Raw genomic sequence first — 19626 nt, forward strand, 5'->3', positions numbered from 1 at the left:
CTACCGTATTTCAAACAGTAGGCTGTACGAAAAGTGTGGTTCAATCTCACTCTCTAGGGCTATAATGAGAGAAAGGTTAAGATAGGTAGGGTACGTTTTTCAGATGAAGGACGACAGATTGCCAAAGATTGTCCTTTTTATCCCACCGTCTAGGGCTAAACGCAAAATAGGTCGTCCGCGGTTGGGGTGAGGGGAAGTCATAAAAAAGATTTAAGGGATATGAGAACTTAATGGGAGGGTGTAAACAGGGAGGCTTTGAATAAATTGGGATGGAATGGGAGCAGTAGTAGCTGTGTTGGCCTCGGGCGGCTTGGTGCTGCTATGAGTTGTTAGTAGCTATAATTACCCAGATGGTAACAGATATCTTTAATTATTGTGTTGCAGGTTACCACAAAAAATATTAAAATAATTATAAATAATAAAGATAAATGGTTTTTAACTGTTTGCAGTAAAAATTAAGAAAGTAGGATCTATCCTTTAAATTCTTAGTACGTTTAAGCCAAAAAATTAAAAATAATAAACAGCTAATGAACTGTCTTCGGTTATTGTTATAGAGGGTGAAACAGTCGGCAAGGATTCAAATCTAATTCATTTCAGCAAAGCAGTAATTTATTTTTCTATATATGAATTATTAGTAAAAAATAATGGAGATTCGACCGCAAATAAAACTAGAAGAAAAGAAAGAATAAGAAAATAGCGACAACAATCAACAGGTGGTGCAAAACCCTCCTTTTAGAGTTTTTTTTCCAAGGGAATGTAAATAGCTACGCTAAAACTTAGATAGGCAGACATAACCCTATATCAAATATTAGCCTTCTTCCAGATTCGTAATTCGTATATTTATAGCATACTTAAAGTAATTTCAGTGTGTCTGTAGCCTACAGACTGTAGGCGTAAAAACACGCCAAAAATGGGTCAAGCTACAGATAGAGGGGCAAAATCAAAGCATCGTAAAATCATGTTAATGGATAAACAAGCAATAGCCAAACTTCCGCTTATTTACCACTATATCGCTACAAGTAATTGGGGTCCTTTTTGGAGAGTGACTAAATAGTAGCCACCGTACCTCAAGTGTTTACCGTCCAATGGGAACGCCCAGATAAACGTGATATGCTCACAAAGTGTGATGCTTTGAGTATATATTGACTTTAGAGTTAAACAGCAGTATTTTCATATTTTTCTGACATTATTTTTCGTATTTTCATTGAAGAAAAAACAACGGCAGCCAAACTTTCCTCCCCAAATTTTGAAGTTTTATTTGTCCCCCCTCCCATTACCACGCCATGTCAGTTGCAATACTGACTCTTTTTGTCCAGGGATTTGTTTTTGACACCTTTACAATACTTTCTTTGAATTTCATTTGATTGTTGTCTTTTTATTGATGTTTTTAGTTAAATATTTTTTATTAAATTTTGATTTTTTATTTGATTGTCTCTCTATGCAATAAGCAGATAAGTCTGCAGTATTTTTTTTTGCATTCAGTGATTCTTTTTCATATTATTTTAAAAACAAGACATTTCATGGTCTTTTGTTTGCTCAGAGTTTACTTACAAAATAGAAAGTCTAAAAAAGGTGCGTACCATGGAAATGGGGTCTAAAACATAAATGTTGAACGACCTCTTGTCGTCTTTTGAGAGCTCCACTTCTTTGCAGATGGATTAAAAAAGTTCTTTCCCAGAGACGACTTATCAGCTTTTAACGTCAATCTTAAAGTTCTCTGAATACATTTCAGCAAATTCATTAAGCCATCTCTAGGTCAAATAGAAAATAGCAGAATTGGCTACCGCAACTTATGAGGTGTTAGCTAGCAAGAATTTTGGAATATTAATTTGATTGGTCAACCTTAACTAACCTTTAACTAAATCAACTTTTTTGTTAATTTGAACTTTTTTTTAAACTTTCATGACCTTTATTTTTAGTCCAGCCATGGAGACCTAAAAAGGACGTACACTTTTATAATACTTTCCAAAAATATTTATTATTCTTAGTTTATTTAAGGTCCTATGCCGAATTAACGCTTTTTGAAATATAGTAAATTTATATTGTAACATAATAATATAACTAAATAAGATAACACAACAAATAGTGATATATACAAATAACAAAAAATAATTAAAATCATTGATAATTCAGTTCTGAAACACAACACACGAACGCATATCTTTTGAGCGTTGGAACTGAGAGGAACAGTTAGTGTTGACCATAACATTAGAATTTACTAGTTGAGGGGCGATTATTTCGATAATTATTTGGCAGTCTGTCTTTGTTACTGAATTCTGAAACCATGTCTGGCGGTAATTTTTTAATACCAAAAACGGAGAGAAAGTGAATTCACAGAAGAATAAAAATGATATGGCAAAATAGCGCATTTTTTTCAAGAACGAAAGAAACATTTTAAGAAAAAAATACAACTATGTAAAAAAGAGAATCAAATGATCAAGTTCTTTATTTTAAAATAGGGCATTGCTTTGCTGCCCACTCCCCCTTCAAAAAAGAAATTTGCCATTGTAATTGCTTTATCAAAGTGTGTGAACAGATACTTAGAAAAATCCAACTATGTTGTACCTTGTGACAGCGTAGTGGAAAAGGCTGAGGTTCACAATTGAAAGTTCCCTGATTCAATCCCGCCTATCGCAAGAATTTCTTTCTGTACATATTTCTTGAAATTTTTTTCGTTTCGTGGTTCATTTTTTAATATTTTTTTCTATTTGCTTCAACCCCTATTTTTGTGATGCAAATAAATAAGAACAAATTTTCTTCGCTATAACTTTATGATTTTATTTTCGTCTTTTTCCCAACATTTAGATGAAGATGTGAGACATAAGTTTGCCCAAATTAGGCATTCTCTCACATATTTTAACCAAAACAGGAGAAAATATTAAACAGTAAAGAAAAGGCCAATAGCTGAAAATTCAGAAGCAACTGCAAATTAAATTGGATTGGCTGAAGAAGCAGATGTGCTAATTAAAGCATTTTATTGTTTTTAATACTTTGAATTGAATAAATGCTTAATGAAATAAAAAAAATAATGTTCTGAAATAAGCATTTTACTTAGATGACCTTAATCTAAAAAATCTCAGACAACACTACATTAGTGACAGAGCCCAGACTGAAGAAAAATTAGAAACTAAAAAAAAATAATAAAAGGTAATATTTTCCAAAAATAATTATTCCTCGTCTGCTCATGGTCTTGTCTTCGTTTTTTTTATTTGAAAAAGTCTCTTGATCAAATTAAAACTTTTGAGAAAAAAGAAACGAAAAATAAATCGCTGGGTATCAGAATTAATCCTAAGAATAGCTGATGGATGTGAAGCAAATATTTTATTTAAAAAAGGTAATTTAAAAAATTAGGTAAAAAGGGTAAAAAAAAGGTAATTAAAAAAGGTTTATTTAAAAAAGGTAATATTTTCCAAAAATAATTATTCCTCGTCTGCTCATGGTCTCGTCTTCATTTTTTTTATTTGAAAAGGTCTCTTTGATTCAATTAAAACATTTGAGAAAAAAGAAACAAAAAATCAATCGCTGGGTATTAGAATTAATCCTAAGAATTAGCTGATGGATGTGAAGCAAATATTTTACTTATTGCTCTCAATTTAAAAAATCCCAATACAAAAAAATGACAGAGAAGTAAATAGATTCAGACCAAAAATAACAAGGGTGCAGACTAAAAAACTAAAATATTATAAATATATAGATGGCTCAAGAATGAAATTCTACTAAAGAAATATATACTATAATAAAAGCAACACCTTTGACAAAAACAACCCCGACAAAAGTACACCTTTTGTCAATCTGTCAGTTTGCTACACAGTCCTAAAAGAGATAAATTGGTCTGAGTTTTTTTTCATAATATTTTAAATATAAGGGTAAAAAATGCAGGCTATAAATAAACAAAAATGTGCAACAAAACCTCGAAAACAAAAGAAAATATGATGTTGTAATGTACTTCGAAGCACTTAGTTTGTTTTTCTGTTTACTATCCATTCGTAAAAGAGACTCAGTCCTGGCATGCGTGACCCTCTAGGGCACAGGAACATCAAGGAGGAATGAAGGTAGGTGGTGATAAAGAAATATGAATATATTGTGCTCTGTTTAAAGCTCTTGGTACTTGTATGGTATAGCCCCTGCCCCTCAAGTTGTTCATTCATTGACGCATTAAAGAACCGTTTTTTTCGTTAGCTTCTTTCAGCCTAGCGTGAGAAAAGACAAAGAGAAGTGAAAATAGATGGAAAATATATAATTTGGACTATATATTTGCACATTAGGGGGAGGGGGGTAAAGTAATTCTACAGTGTGAAGTTAGAAAACAATTCTTATTTCATAACATGCAGAATAATTGTACATAAGACATTTGTCATGCAGGCCCGCTATACTTTACCCCCACCCCCCTAATGTGCAAATATATAGCCCAAAGTTATTTCCAAAGTGTAATATATTTATCATACTCAGGTACATTTCATTAGGATTGAGCTTCAGATAAACACACTAGAAGGATATTAGGCAGGGGCTATATCATACAAGTACCAAGATCTTATTGCACATATAATCCTCTCTGATAGAAGGTCAAAAAGGGGTCAGAGGGAGGGGAATCGTTGAAGCTGTGGTGGAGGAGGTTGGGAGAGCTCAGGAATTCCTTTTCAATTAATTATCTTATAAGTGAATTGGCACTTGGTACATCATTCCGTACTATTTAACAAAATAATTCTAATTAGCAATGACCTAGGAATTAGTCAAACTGTCCATAAAGCAGTTGGAATCAAGCCAAATTTAAATAATAATAATTTAAAGCAAATTTAAAAACAATAATCACATTAGCTACTAATAAGCAAAATTTAAATAATAATACATACCTAAATAGACACTTAGGTGGGTACATACTCAACCCCTGTAAATAAAATCAATTATAAAAAAAACAACGTACTACAATAAAAAAGAAAAAAAAATACAGAATAAAATAAAATTATGAGCCAATCAAGACGAATCCGTTCCCCAAAGAAATAGAAGATTAGCAGCACAAAGGGCAAATATTGTAATAAACAATTGTTCCAATTTTTAACCAATTGAAGTAGCATGAATCAACAACTCTTTTTTGTCAGACTTGCCTGAACCTATATGAGGCAAAGAAGCTAATACTCTCTAGAAAATTATTTTATGACTTTTGTTTTAGAATTTATTTTATACATGGGATTTTTGAGTATGTTAATTTTTTTATTAGTTTTATGTTGTAACTCGCTGATGATGGCTGAAACATATATAACCGAAAAATCCGCTTAGGTTGTATGCACTGTCTTCACAAATTTTCTCGTTATTTTCTCTTCGTTTCTATAACATTTTATTATTAAAATTAATCAAAATAATAGTTACCATCCCTTAATCAGCTAAATATGGATATTTTTCTAACTGGCCAGTTGTTTTTACATTTTTTTTTTATTTTCGTTAATATGATCCATGGTTCGCTCTTGGGCAGCTGGCTGTGGCCACTAGAGCCAAGGCCGTACCCAGAGGTCGGGGAAGGGGGGGGGGCACCCCCCCCGAAATGTTTGTCCAACTCGTAAAAACGTAACAAAATGAATACAAATAAATTTTTGATGTGTTTTTTAGTTTTTTTGTAACCCCCGCCCTAAAAAATCCTTTTGTACCCCCCCCCCCGCCCCCAAAAATAACTTTGTACCGCCCCACCCCCTAGAAAAATCATGGATACGGCCCTGCCTGGAGCCATGATATTTTAATCTAATAGTGATTATTGTGAAGCCCCTGGATAATTGCATCCCATAAACTTAGAAGTCTTCTTTTTTAAACTTTTTAATTCTTGTCAAAAATTTCAAAAAAATAAAATCTTTCCATGTATTTTTCCAGTTCAATTAAACCTAGACTCGTACTCTTCATCTAATTTTTTCTTTTATCATAGGCGAAGACTTATTTCTATCGAAAGTAAAAAGAAGCAACATTTTCAAAAGAGAATGTTTGGAGCTTTGTATAACTAAGAATCTACCGAGTACAATAAATTTTCCGGACCCAGCCCAGACCAATAAAACCAACCCAGACCAGTAAGTAGCTTACATTCCTGACGAGTAGGAAAGCCCAAAAATATATAAACAAAAGTTAAGGGGAACACCGATGATAGACGGTCACCAATAAACTATTAGTTACTCAATTAGTTACCTCAGAAAGATCAATTAGTTACCTCAAGTTAGTTACCTTGTTGCTCAAGTTTTAGGCCATAGCGAATCCAACAGTATACTGTGTACAGTGTAATTGGAACCACAAACCTTACAACAAACAAATTCAACAATTCTATTAAAATCAAACCCCGAGAGGCCACAATAAGGTACTCATTTATATTTTACTATTTATATATTACTCATTTATCTTTATGCATGCGCATTTGCAGAGTTTATTTTCTTTAAAAAAATAATCTCTACAATTTGAAGGAACCAAAACAATTTTCGGCACTTGTTAATTAAACGAAACACACTCAAGAATTACGACTGGTTAGATCTCAGAAAACCGGTTTCATAGCAACAAAGACAAGTGGCGGGCGATAGAATGCATTGGATTTATATAATTTGGGCTATTTATTTGCACATTAGGGGAGGGGGTAGATAAGGGTAAGTTTAAGGGCACTGTCCAAATACTTTACCAAAACAGCCCTTTTTGCCTCCAAACCACCCTTTTTTTAAAGAATACATATTGACACAGTGTTCAATTTCTGAGCTTTGGGGGGGGGGGGGGTCTCCCTTAAGAACAAGTTTTATCCAAACAACCTCTCTCCCCACTGAAAAATAAGAAAATTCTTACCTGAATTTCGTCTTTGATGAAAACGACAGCCACTTTGGTTTAAAATGAAATGAAATTGAAATGAAAATGAAATTAACATTGAGCTCACAGAATTGTGCTGTGTCTAACCTTTATCGAGACACAAAAGGGGATTGAGTAGTCTAGCATAAGGATTATGGCAAAATATTTGTCGTTTTTGCCTTTTTTGAAAAGTAAAGAAAAGGGCATATCCCTTCGATATCTTTTCGTCCCCATTTATGGAAACGTTGGGCTATGACCATAGTTAATTTAGCTATGAAAAGATTATTCTATACTGTATGTGACCAAATGAAAAAAAAAGGTTTTCAAAATTTATTTAGAACCCTGTAACAAAACAAAATAAACCAAAAATCCCGTGGAATGTATTAATAACCAAACTAGAAGAAAAAAAAATCACTGTAAGACATACGAAACAAATCGTGATCAGAGAGAAGAAATATCATAATTTGGCATATTGATTAAAAATGTACTTGTTGAGTCAAAGAGACAACTTCGCTTTGAGATTTTCAGCAATCTTGTCCAAGAATTCAAATGTGTTTAAATAATCACCCCTCTTCACTCTGAAAAAGAAAAGCATAAGTTAATAAATCGATTTCTAAAGAAAGGAATATTTAGGGAATTTAAATTAGGAAACGTGTATGGTTAAGTTAAAATTAATTACAATAGTAGCTAATCTAAAGGGAGTGAGAAGGTCCCCCAGAGATTGAGTGCCAGTTACTATTGAGAAATTTTACTTAAATTTATATAAAATCCGCTGATGAAACTTTTCACTCGAATAAAGAAATCACCACAGAAAAAAGCGAAAAAGTTAAAAATTGTCCTCATAAAGGAAAAACGGTAAAAATATAAAGGAAAGAGAGAGAGAGGTAGGGAGGGAGAGAGAGGGAAAGAGAGAGAGAGAGAGGTAGGGAGGGAGAGAGGGAGGCGAGATAAAGAGAGAGAGAGAGAAAGAGCGGGGAGGGAGAGACAGAAAGAGAGGGAGGGAGAGAGGGAGCGGGTACGGAGACTACTTTTTGTTCAAAATTTTAGAATTAAACGACTTTTCGATTATCAACGAGCACCAAACCACACATGTGTAGATCACGTTGGCAAAGTATGATAAAGAAAATCCTTTGGCACAACTAAAAAAATGGTCAGCATAATTTAAAATTTCATAGGTTGCTTTAGAAATTAAAAAAATCAGTATGGAAGGAAACTGATAAAATATATTAAATAATGTTGAGAGCTTGCAAACATGTCAGATAAATTAAACATCTCAATATAAACAGAAAAAAACTCTAAATCAGCTAAAAACTGAGCACTTTCGTAGCACTCTATGAAACTCACAAAGAAATTAAGCATGCACACCCTCTGCATTAAGAAACACTATATTACACTCATATAGGTTTTACCTTCACCACCGACTAGTGAGACTGGGAACCGAAAAGTGAAGTTTTCAGACTTCACTCACTCTCACTCTTACAGATTCAGCCATAGCTAGATATCAAAGTAGAATATGTTAATGTTAGTTGGTAAGAAAAATTCTTTCGTAGCAAGATATTAAACTTTAGTCCAAAATCTGTAGAGGGAGACACTTTATAGGACACCCCTTGAACTTTATATGAAAGAGCAACCAATCAAGCCCAGCTAGCTTAATTGGAAGAGCGTGCGATCGATACGACTCAAGGATCGTGGATCCAAACCTACAACTGACGGTCTTTCATCAATAAAAGGTACAAATATAGAAAATATATTTTTTGTTAGGTAAACCTTGCATATGTGAAGTAATGTATTAAATATACAGCACTTTGTAAACGCAGATGGATAAAGAGTTCGATTAGGGAGGAGGCAGGGGCTAAAGAATGTAGGTTTTCTGTTACATGAGGATTTCCAGAGTTAGAGCTTTGGCAAGTCGTAGTCCTGTTTGTTTCGTAACTGAATGATTTAGCAGAAAATTTAAGGGTAATTTTTTTTTTTTTGGGGGGGGGAGGAGGAGGGGTGAATTAACATACTTAGTTGGGGATCAAAAAGATTTTGCTTTTCAAATAAGTGTACCCGAATGTTTTAGTGTGTCGTCAGACACGTTTTGCAAATAGCAATAACATAGTTTCTCTAAAATACAAACGCTTGCTTTTTTCAGGACGTTTGGTGCCCTTGAGGGCCATCCAGTGTGTATATATCTTTTAATTGCTATATACCAGCACTTTCTATTGAAGGGTCTTAAGTAAGGTTAATTTTAGTCAAGTGTTCACTTACATTTATACGAACTTGTCAAGCCGAAAACTATTTCTTCGCTTTTATTTTTTCTTGAAAATTTAAATAGGAAGCAGAAACCGCACTAACATTTCGAATTATCTCTGTAACAACATGTTGTCTGATTTTCCTTTTATATTTTTGAACTCTTATAATAGAAAAAGTATCCTTATTTGCAACCTGATAAAATCCTAGAAAGGGACTATTTCATAATCAATTTTGATTTGAAACGGTTTCCACAATTTAGGGTTTCCCCATCTGATTTCAATCAGACCTTCCAGCAAGATAGACAAGTGTCAATTATAATACTTGTAAAGACATGTTACGAAAGAAGAGCAAAAAAGTAAAGTAAATCATTAAAGGAGTATGTACTAAGTACTGTATAGAAAGTAGTAAGAGTAGTGGGTATAGTAGTATATGAAAGTGGAAAACTAGAGCAAAGAAGGTAAAGTAAACTAGTATGCAGTAAGTAGTAAATACTGTATAAAAGTATAATAGTAAGTGTGCTTATGTAAGTAGAACATTAGAGCGAAAAAAGTAATGTAGAGTAAGCTATTATGTAGTAAGTAGGTAATACTGTATAAAAGTATAATATTATGTGTAATTGTGTAAACAGAGTACTAGAGTGAAGAAAGTAATGTAGAATAAAGTATTATGTAGCAAGAAGTAAATACTCTATAGGAGTATAATAGTAAGTGTATTTAAGTAATTAGAGAACTAGAGTGAAGAAAATATTGTAGACTAAAGTATTATAGAGTAAGTAGTAAATGCGGTATAGAAGTATAATAGCAAGTGTAATTGTGTAAGTAGAGTACTAGAGTGAAGAAAGTAATGTAGAGTAAAGTATTATGTAGCAAGTAGTAAACACTCTATAGAAGTATAATAGTAAGTATATTTATGCAAGCAGAGAACTAGAGTGAAGAAAATATTGTAGACTAAAGTATTATAGAGTAAGTAGTAAATGCGGTATAGAAGTATAATAGCAAGTGTACTTGTGTAAGTAGAGTACAAGAGTGAAGAAAGTAATGTAGAGTAAAGTATTACGTAGCAAGTAGTAAATACTCTATAGAAGTATAATAGTAAGTGTATTTATGTAAGCAGAGAACTATAGTGAAGAAAATATTGTAGAGTAAAGTATTATAGAGTAAGTAGTAAATGCGGTATAGAAGTATAATAGCAAGTGTACTTGTGTAAGTAGAGTACTAGAGTGAAGAAAGTAATGTAGAGTAAAGTATTATGCAGCAAGTAGTAAATACTCTATAGAAGTATAATAGTAAGTGTATTTATGTAAGCAGAGAACTAGAGTGAAGAAAATAGTGTAGACTAAAGTATTATAGAGTAAGTAGTAAATGCGGTATAGAAGTATAATAGCAAGTTTACTTGTGTAAGTAGAGTACTAGAGTGAATGAAGTAATGTAGAGTAAAGTATTATGTAGCAAGTAGTAAATACTCTATAGAAGTATAATAGTAAGTGTATTTATGTAAGCAGAGAACTAGAGTTAAGAAAATATTTTAGACTAAAGTATTATAGAGTAAGTAGTAAATGCGGTATTGAAGTATAATAGCAGGTTTACTTGTGTAAATAGAGTACTAGAGTGAAGAAAGTAATGTAGAGTATAGTATTATGTAGCAAGTAGTAAATACTCTATAGAAGTATAATAGTAAGTGCATTTATGTAAGCAGAGAACTAGAGTGAAGAAAATATTGTAGACTAAAGTATTATAGAGTAAGTAGTAAATACGGTATAGAAGTATAATAGCAAGTGTACTTGTGTAAGTAGAGTACTAGAGTGAAGAAAGTAATGTAGAGTAAAGTATTATGTAGCAAGTAGTAAGTACTCTATAGAAGTATAATAGTAAGTGTATTTATGTAAGCAGAGAACTAGAGTGAAGATAATATTGTAGACTAAAGTATTATAGAGTAAGTAGTAAATGCGGTATAGAAGTATAATAGCAAGTTTACTTGTGTAAGTAGAGTACTAGAGTGAATAATGTAGTGTAGAGTAAAGTATTATGTAGCAAGTAGTAAATGCTCTATAAAAGTATAATAGTAAGTGTATTTATGTAAGCAGAGAACTAGAGTGAAGAAAATATTGTAGACTAAAGTATTATAGAGTAAGTAGTAAATGCGGTATAGAAGTATAATAGCAAGTGTACTTGTGTAAGTAGAGTACTAGAGTGAAGAAAGTAATGTAGAGTAAAGTATTATGTAGCAAGTAGTAAATACTCTATAGAAGTATAATAGTAAGTGTATTTATGTAAGCAGAGAACTAGAGTGAAGAAAATATTGTAGACTAAAGTATTTTAGAGTAAGTAGTAAATGCGGTATAGAAGTATAATAGCAAGTGTACTTGTGTAAGGAGAGTACTAGAGTGAAGAAAGCAATGTAGAGTAAAGTATTATGTAGCAAGTAGTAAATACTCTATAGAAGTATAATAGTAAGTGTATTTATGTAAGCAGAGAACTAAAGTGAAGAAAATATTGTAGACTAAAGTATTATAAAGTAAGTCGTAAATGCGGTATAGAAGTATAATAGCAAGTGTACTTGTGTAAGTAGCGTACTAGAGTGAAGAAAGTAATGTAGAGTAAAGTATTATGTAGCAAGTAGTAAATACTCTATAGAAGTATAATAGTAAGTGTATTTATGTAAGCAGAAAACTAGAGTTAAGAAAACATTGTAGACTAAAGTATTATAGAGTATGTAGTAAATGCGGTATAGAAGTATAATAGCAAATTTACTTGTGTAAGTAGAGTACTAGAGTGAATAAAGTAATGTAGAGTAAAGTATTATGTAGCAAGTAGTAAATACTCTATAGAAGTATAATAGTAAGTGTATTTATGTAAGCAGAGAACAAGAGTGAAGAAAATATTGTAGACTAAAGTATTATAGAGTGAAGAAAGTAATGTAGAATAAAGTATTATCTAGCAAGTAGTAAATATTCTATAGAAGTATAATAGCAAGTGTACTTGTGTAAGCAGAGTACTAGAGTGAAGAAAATATTGTAGACTAAAGTATTATAGAGTGAAGAAAGTAATGTAGAATAAAGTATTATCTAGCAAGTAGTAAATATTCTATAGAAGTATAATAGCAAGTGTACTTGTGTAAGTAGAGTACTAGAGTGAAGAAAATATTGTAGACTAAAGTATTATAGAGTAAGTAGTAAATGCGGTATAGAAGTATAATAGCAAGTTTACTTGTGTAAGTAGAGTACTAGAGTGAATAAAGTATTTTAGAGTAAAGTATTATGTAGCAAGTAGTAAATACTCTATAGAAGTATAATAGTAAGTGTATTTATGCAAGCACAGAACTAGAGTTAAGAAAATATTGTAGACTAAAGTATTGAAGAGTAAGTAGTAAATGCGGTATAGAAGTATAATAGCAAGTGTACTTCTGTAAGTAGAGTACTAGAGTGAAGAAAGTAATGTAGAGTAAAGTATTATGTAGCAAGTAGTAAATACTCTATAGAAGTATAATAGTAAGTGTATTTATGTAAGCAGAGAACTAGAGTGAAGAAAATATTGTAGACTAAAGTATTTTAGAGTAAGTAGTAAATGCGGTATAGAAGTATAATAGCAAGTGTACTTGTGTAAGGAGAGTACTAGAGTGAAGAAAGTAATGTAGAGTAAAGTATTATGTAGCAAGTAGTAAATACTCTATAGAAGTATAATAGTAAGTGTATTTATGTAAGCAGAGAACTAAAGTGAAGAAAATATTGTAGACTAAAGTATTATAAAGTAAGTCGTAAATGCGGTATAGAAGTATAATAGCAAGTGTACTTGTGTAAGTAGAGTACTAGAGTGAAGAAAGTAATGTAGAGTAAAGTATTATGTAGCAAGTAGTAAATACTCTATAGAAGTATAATAGTAAGTGTATTTATGTAAGCAGAAAACTAGAGTTAAGAAAACATTGTAGACTAAAGTATTATAGAGTATGTAGTAAATGCGTTATAGAAGTATAATAGCAAATTTACTTGTGTAAGTAGAGTACTAGAGTGAATAAAGTAATGTAGAGTAAAGTATTATGTAGCAAGTAGTAAATACTCTATAGAAGTATAATATTTAGTGTATTTATGTAAGCAGAGAACAAGAGTTAAGAAAATATTGCAGACTAAAGTATTATAGAGTAAGTAGTAAATGCGGTATAGAAGTATAATAGCAAGTGTACTTCTGTAAGTAGAGTACTAGAGTGAAGAAAGTAATGTAGAGTAAAGTATTATGTAGCAAGTAGTAAATACTCTCTAGAAGTATAATAGTAAGTGTATTTATGTAAGCAGAGAACTAGAGTGAAGAAAATATTGTAGACTAAAGTATTATAGAGTAAGTAGTAAATACGGTATAGAAGTATAATAGCAAGTGTACTTGTGTAAGTAGAGTACTAGAGTGAATAATGTAATGTAGAGTAAAGTATTATGTAGCAAGTAGTAAATACTCTATAGAAGTATAATAGTAAGTGTATTTATGCAAGCAGAGAACTAGAGTGAAGAAAATATTGTAGACTAAAGTATTATAGAGTAAGTAGTAAATGCGGTATAGAAGTATAATAGCAAGTGTACTTGTGTAAGTAGAGTACTAGAGTGAAGAAAGTAATGTAGAGTAAAGTATTATGTAGCAAGTAGTAAATACTCTATAGAAGTATAATAGTAAGTGTATTTATGTAAGCAGAGAACTAGAGTGAAGAAAATATTGTAGACTAAAGTATTTTAGAGTAAGTAGTAAATGCGGTATAGAAGTATAATAGCAAGTGTACTTGTGTAAGTAGAGTACTAGAGTGAAGAAAGCAATGTAGAGTAAAGTATTATGTAGCAAGTAGTAAATACTCTATAGAAGTATAATAGTAAGTGTATTTATGTAAGCAGAGAACTAAAGTGAAGAAAATATTGTAGACTAAAGTATTATAAAGTAAGTCGTAAATGCGGTATAGAAGTATAATAGCAAGTGTACTTGTGTAAGTAGCGTACTAGAGTGAAGAAAGTAATGTAGAGTAAAGTATTATGTAGCAAGTAGTAAATACTCTATAGAAGTATAATAGTAAGTGTATTTATGTAAGCAGAAAACTAGAGTTAAGAAAACATTGTAGACTAAAGTATTATAGAGTATGTAGTAAATGCGGTATAGAAGTATAATAGCAAATTTACTTGTGTAAGTAGAGTACTAGAGTGAATAAAGTAATGTAGAGTAAAGTATTATGTAGCAAGTAGTAAATACTCTATAGAAGTATAATAGTAAGTGTATTTATGTAAGCAGATAACAAGAGTTAAGAAAATATTGCAGACTAAAGTATTATAGAGTAAGTAGTAAATGCGGTATAGAAGTATAATAGCAAGTGTACTTGTGTAAGTAGAGTACTAGAGTGAAGAAAGTAATGTAGAATAAAGTATTATCTAGCAAGTAGTAAATATTCTATAGAAGTATAATAGCAAGTGTACTTGTGTAAGCAGAGTACTAGAGTGAAGAAAATATTGTAGACTAAAGTATTATAGAGTCAGTAGTAAATGCGGTATAGAAGTATAATAGCAAGTGTACTTGTGTAAGTAGAGTACTAGAGTGAAGAAAGTAATGTAGAATAAAGTATTATCTAGCAAGTAGTAAATATTCTATAGAAGTATAATAGCAAGTGTACTTGTGTAAGTAGAGTACTAGAGTGAAGAAAATATTGTAGACTAAAGTATTATAGAGTAAGTAGTAAATGCGGTATAGAAGTATAATAGCAAGTTTACTTGTGTAAGTAGAGTACTAGAGTGAATAAAGTATTTTAGAGTAAAGTATTATGTAGCAAGTAGTAAATACTCTATAGAAGTATAATAGTAAGTGTATTTATACAAGCAGAGAACTAGAGTTAAGAAAATATTGTAGACTAAAGTATTGTAGAGTAAGTAGTAAATGCGGTATAGAAGTATAATAGCAAGTGTACTTCTGTAAGTAGAGTACTAGAGTGAAGAAAGTAATGTAGAGTAAAGTATTACTCTACAGTATTACTCTACTTACAAAGTAATACTGCGGTATAGAAGTGTACTAGAGTAGTACTCTACTTACAGAAGTACACTTGCTATTATACTTATATACCGCATTTACTACTTACTCTACAATACTTTAGTCTACAATATTTTCTTAACTCTAGTTCTCTGCTTGCATAAATACACTTACTATTATACTTCTATAGAGTATTTACTACTTGCTACATAATACTTTACTCTACATTACTTTATTCACTCTAGTACTCTACTTACACAAGTAAACTTGCTATTATACTTCTATACCGCATTTACTACTTACTCTATAATACTTTAGTCTACAATATTTTCTTCACTCTAGTACTCTGCTTACACAAGTACACTTGCTATTATACTTCTATAGATTATTTACTACTTGCTAGATAATACTTTATTCTACATTACTTTCTTCACTCTAGTACTCTACTTACACAAGTACACTTGCTATTATACTTCTATACCGCATTTACTACTTACTCTATAATACTTTAGTCTACAATATTTTCTTCACTCTAGTTCTCTGCTTACATAAATACACTTACTATTATACTTCTATAGAGTATTTACTACTTGCTACATAATACTTTACTCTACATTACTTTCTTCACTCTAGTACTCTACTTACAGAAGTACACTTGCTATTATACTTCTATACCGCATTTACTACTTACTCTATAATACTTTAGTCTGCAATATTTTCTTAACTCTTGTTCTCTGCTTACATAAATACACTTACTATTATACTTCTATAGAGTATTTACTACTTGCTACATAATACTTTACTCTACATTACTTTATTCACTCTAGTACTCTACTTACACAAGTACACTTGCTATTATACTTCTATAGAATATTTACTACTTGCTAGATAATACTTTATTCTACATTACTTTCTTCACTCTAGTACTCTACTTACACAAGTACACTTGCTATTATACTTCTATACCGCATTTACTACTTACTCTATAATACTTTAGTCTACAATATTTTCTTCACTCTAGTCCTCTGCTTACATAAATACACTTACTATTATACTTCTATAGAGTATTTGCTACTTGCTACATAATACTTTACTTTACATTACTTTCTTCACTCTAGTACTCTACTAACAGAAGTACACTTGCTATTATACTTCTATACCGCATTTACTACTTACTCTATAATACTTTAGTCTACAATATTTTCTTAACTCTTGTTCTCTGCTTACATAAATACACTTACTATTATACTTCTATAGAGTATTTACTACTTGCTACATAATACTTTACTCTACATTACTTTATTCACTCTAGTACTCTACTTACACAAGTAAACTTGCTATTATACTTCTATACCGCATTTACTACATACTCTATAATACTTTAGTCTACAATATTTTCTTAACTCTAGTTCTCTGCTTACATAAATACACTTACTATTATACTTCTATAGAGTATTTACTACTTGCTACATAATACTTTACTCTACATTACTTTATTCACTCTAGTACTCTACTTCCACAAGTAAACTTGCTATTATACTTCTATACCGCATTTACTACTTACTTTATAATACTTTAGTCCACAATATTTTCTTCACTCTAGTTCTCTGCTTACATAAATACACTTACTATTATACTTCTATAGAGTATTTACTACTTGCTACATAATACTTTACTCTACATTACTTTCTTCACTCAAGTACTCTACTTACAGAAGTACACTTGCTATTATACTTCTATACCGCATTTACTCCTTACTCTACAATACTTTAGTCTACAATATTTTCTTAACTCTAGTTCTCTGCTTGCATAAATACACTTACTATTATACATCTATAGAGTATTTACTACTTGCTACATAATACTTTACTCTACATTACTTTATTCACTCTAGTACTCTACTTACACAAGTAAACTTGCTATTATACTTCTATACCGCATTTACTACATACTCTATAATACTTTAGTCTACAATATTTTCTTAACTCTAGTTCTCTGCTTACATAAATACACTTACTATTATACTTCTATAGAGTATTTACTACTTGCTACATAATACTTTACTCTACATTACTTTATTCACTCTAGTACTCTACTTCCACAAGTAAACTTGCTATTATACTTCTATACCGCATTTACTACTTACTTTATAATACTTTAGTCCACAATATTTTCTTCACTCTAGTTCTCTGCTTACATAAATACACTTACTATTATACTTCTATAGAGTATTTACTACTTGCTACATAATACTTTACTCTACATTACTTTCTTCACTCTAGTACTCTACTTACAGAAGTACACTTGCTATTATACTTATATACAGCATTTACTCCTTACTCTACAATACTTTAGTCTACAATATTTTCTTAACTCTAGTTCTCTGCTTGCATAAATACACTTACTATTATACTTCTATAGAGTATTTACTACTTGCTACATAATACTTTACTCTACATTACTTTATTCACTCTAGTACTCTACTTACACAAGTAAACTTGCTATTATACTTCTATACCGCATTTACTACTTACTCTATAATACTTTAGTCTACAATATTTTCTTCACTCTAGTACTCTACTTACACAAGTACACTTGCTATTATACTTCTATAGAATATTTACTACTTGCTAGATAATACTTTATTCTACATTACTTTCTTCACTCTAGTACTCTACTTACACAAGTACACTTGCTATTATACTTCTATACCGCATTTACTACTGACTCTAAAATACTTTAGTCTACAATATTTTCTTCACTCTAGTTCTCTGCTTGCATAAATACACTTACTATTATACTTCTATAGAGTATTTACTACTTGCTACATAATACTTTACTCTACATTACTTTCTTCACTCTAGTACTCTATTTACACAAGTAAACTTGCTATTATACTTCTATACCGTATTTACTACTTACTCTATAATACTTTAGTCTACAGTATTTTCTTAACTCTAGTTCTCTGCTTACATAAATACACTTACTATTATAATTCTATAGAGTATTTACTACTTGCTTACATAAATACACTTACTATTATACTTCTATAGAGTATTTGCTACTTGCTACATAATACTTTACTTTACATTACTTTCTTCACTCTAGTACTCTACTAACAGAAGTACACTTGCTATTATACTTCTATACCGCATTTACTACTTACTCTATAATACTTTAGTCTACAATATTTTCTTAACTCTTGTTCTCTGCTTACATAAATACACTTACTATTATACTTCTAAAGAGTATTTACTACTTGCTACATAATACTTTACATTACTTTATTCACTCTAGTACTCTACTTACACAAGTAAACTTGCTATTATACTTCTATACCGCATTTACTACATACTCTATAATACTTTAGTCTACAATATTTTCTTAACTCTAGTTCTTTGCTTACATAAATACACTTACTATTATACTTCTATAGAGTATTTACTAGAAAGAAAGTAATGTAGAGTAAAGTATTATGTAGCAAGTAGTAAATACTCTATAGAATTATAATAGTAAGTGTATTTATGTAAGCAGAGAACTAGAGTTAAGAAAATACTGTAGACTAAAGTATTATAGAGTAAGTAGTAAATGCGGTATAGAAGTATAATAGCAAGTTTACTTGTGTAAATAGAGTACTAGAGTGAAGAAAGTAATGTAGAGTAAAGTATTATGTAGCAAGTAGTAAATACTCTATAGAAGTATAATAGTAAGTGTATTTATGCAAGCAGAGAACTAGAGTTAAGAAAATATTTTAGACTAAAGTATTATAGAGTAAGTAGTAAATACGGTATAGAAGTATAATAGCAAGTGTACTTGTGTAAGTAGAGCACTAGAGTGAAGAAAGTAATGTAGAGTAAAGTATTATGTAGCAAGTAGTAAATACTCTATAGAAGTATAATAGTAAGTGTATTTATGTAAGCAGAGAACTAAAGTGAAGAAAATATTGTAGACTAAAGTATTATAGAGTAAGTCGTAAATGCGGTATAGAAGTATAATAGCAAGTGTACTTGTGTAAGTAGAGTACTAGAGTGAAGAAAGTAATGTAGAGTAAAGTATTATGTAGCAAGTAGTAAATACTCTATAGAAGTATAATAGTAAGTGTATTTATGTAAGCAGAAAACTAGAGTTAAGAAAACATTGTAGACTAAAGTATTATAGAGTATGTAGTAAATGCGGTATAGAAGTATAATAGCAAATTTACTTGTGTAAGTAGAGTACTAGAGTGAATAAAGTAATGTAGAGTAAAGTATTATGTAGCAAGTAGTAAATACTCTATAGAAGTATAATAGTAAGTGTATTTATGTAAGCAGAGAACAAGAGTTAAGAAAATATTGCAGACTAAAGTATTATAGAGTAAGTAGTAAATGCGGTATAGAAGTATAATAGCAAGTGTACTTCTGTAAGTAGAGTACTAGAGTGAAGAAAGTAATGTAGAGTAAAGTATTATGTAGCAAGTAGTAAATACTCTATAGAAGTATAATAGTAAGTGTATTTATGTAAGCAGAGAACTAGAGTGAAGAAAATATTGTAGACTAAAGTATTATAGAGTAAGTAGTAAATGCGGTATAGAAGCATAATAGCAAGTGTACTTGTGTAAGTAGAGTACTAG

At 30.7% G+C, this 19626-nt stretch overlaps 2 protein-coding genes across 2 annotated transcripts in view; one reads left to right on the forward strand and one right to left on the reverse strand.

Annotated features, from left to right (window-relative positions):
- Positions 1-6051, forward strand: part of LOC148943268 (isocitrate dehydrogenase [NADP] cytoplasmic-like) — a 69218-nt gene extending 63167 nt beyond the window's left edge. The window contains exon 7 of the mRNA XM_089101071.1: positions 5909-6051. Coding sequence (XP_088957197.1) covers positions 5909-6051 — 143 coding nt within the window. The remainder of the gene's footprint in view (positions 1-5908) is intronic.
- Positions 6052-7114: 1063 nt separating this feature from the next.
- Positions 7115-19626, reverse strand: part of LOC148943269 (isocitrate dehydrogenase [NADP] cytoplasmic-like) — a 56195-nt gene continuing 43683 nt past the window's right edge. The window contains exon 4 of the mRNA XM_089101073.1: positions 7115-7376. Within this exon, the coding sequence (XP_088957199.1) occupies positions 7295-7376 (82 nt within the window). The 3' untranslated portion in view covers positions 7115-7294. The remainder of the gene's footprint in view (positions 7377-19626) is intronic.

Source organism: Artemia sp. Qi Xiang Cuo, chromosome 15 (assembly GCF_049724085.1).
Source record: "Artemia sp. Qi Xiang Cuo chromosome 15, ASM4972408v1, whole genome shotgun sequence".
NCBI classification, from domain to species: Eukaryota; Metazoa; Arthropoda; class Branchiopoda; order Anostraca; family Artemiidae; genus Artemia; species Artemia sp. Qi Xiang Cuo.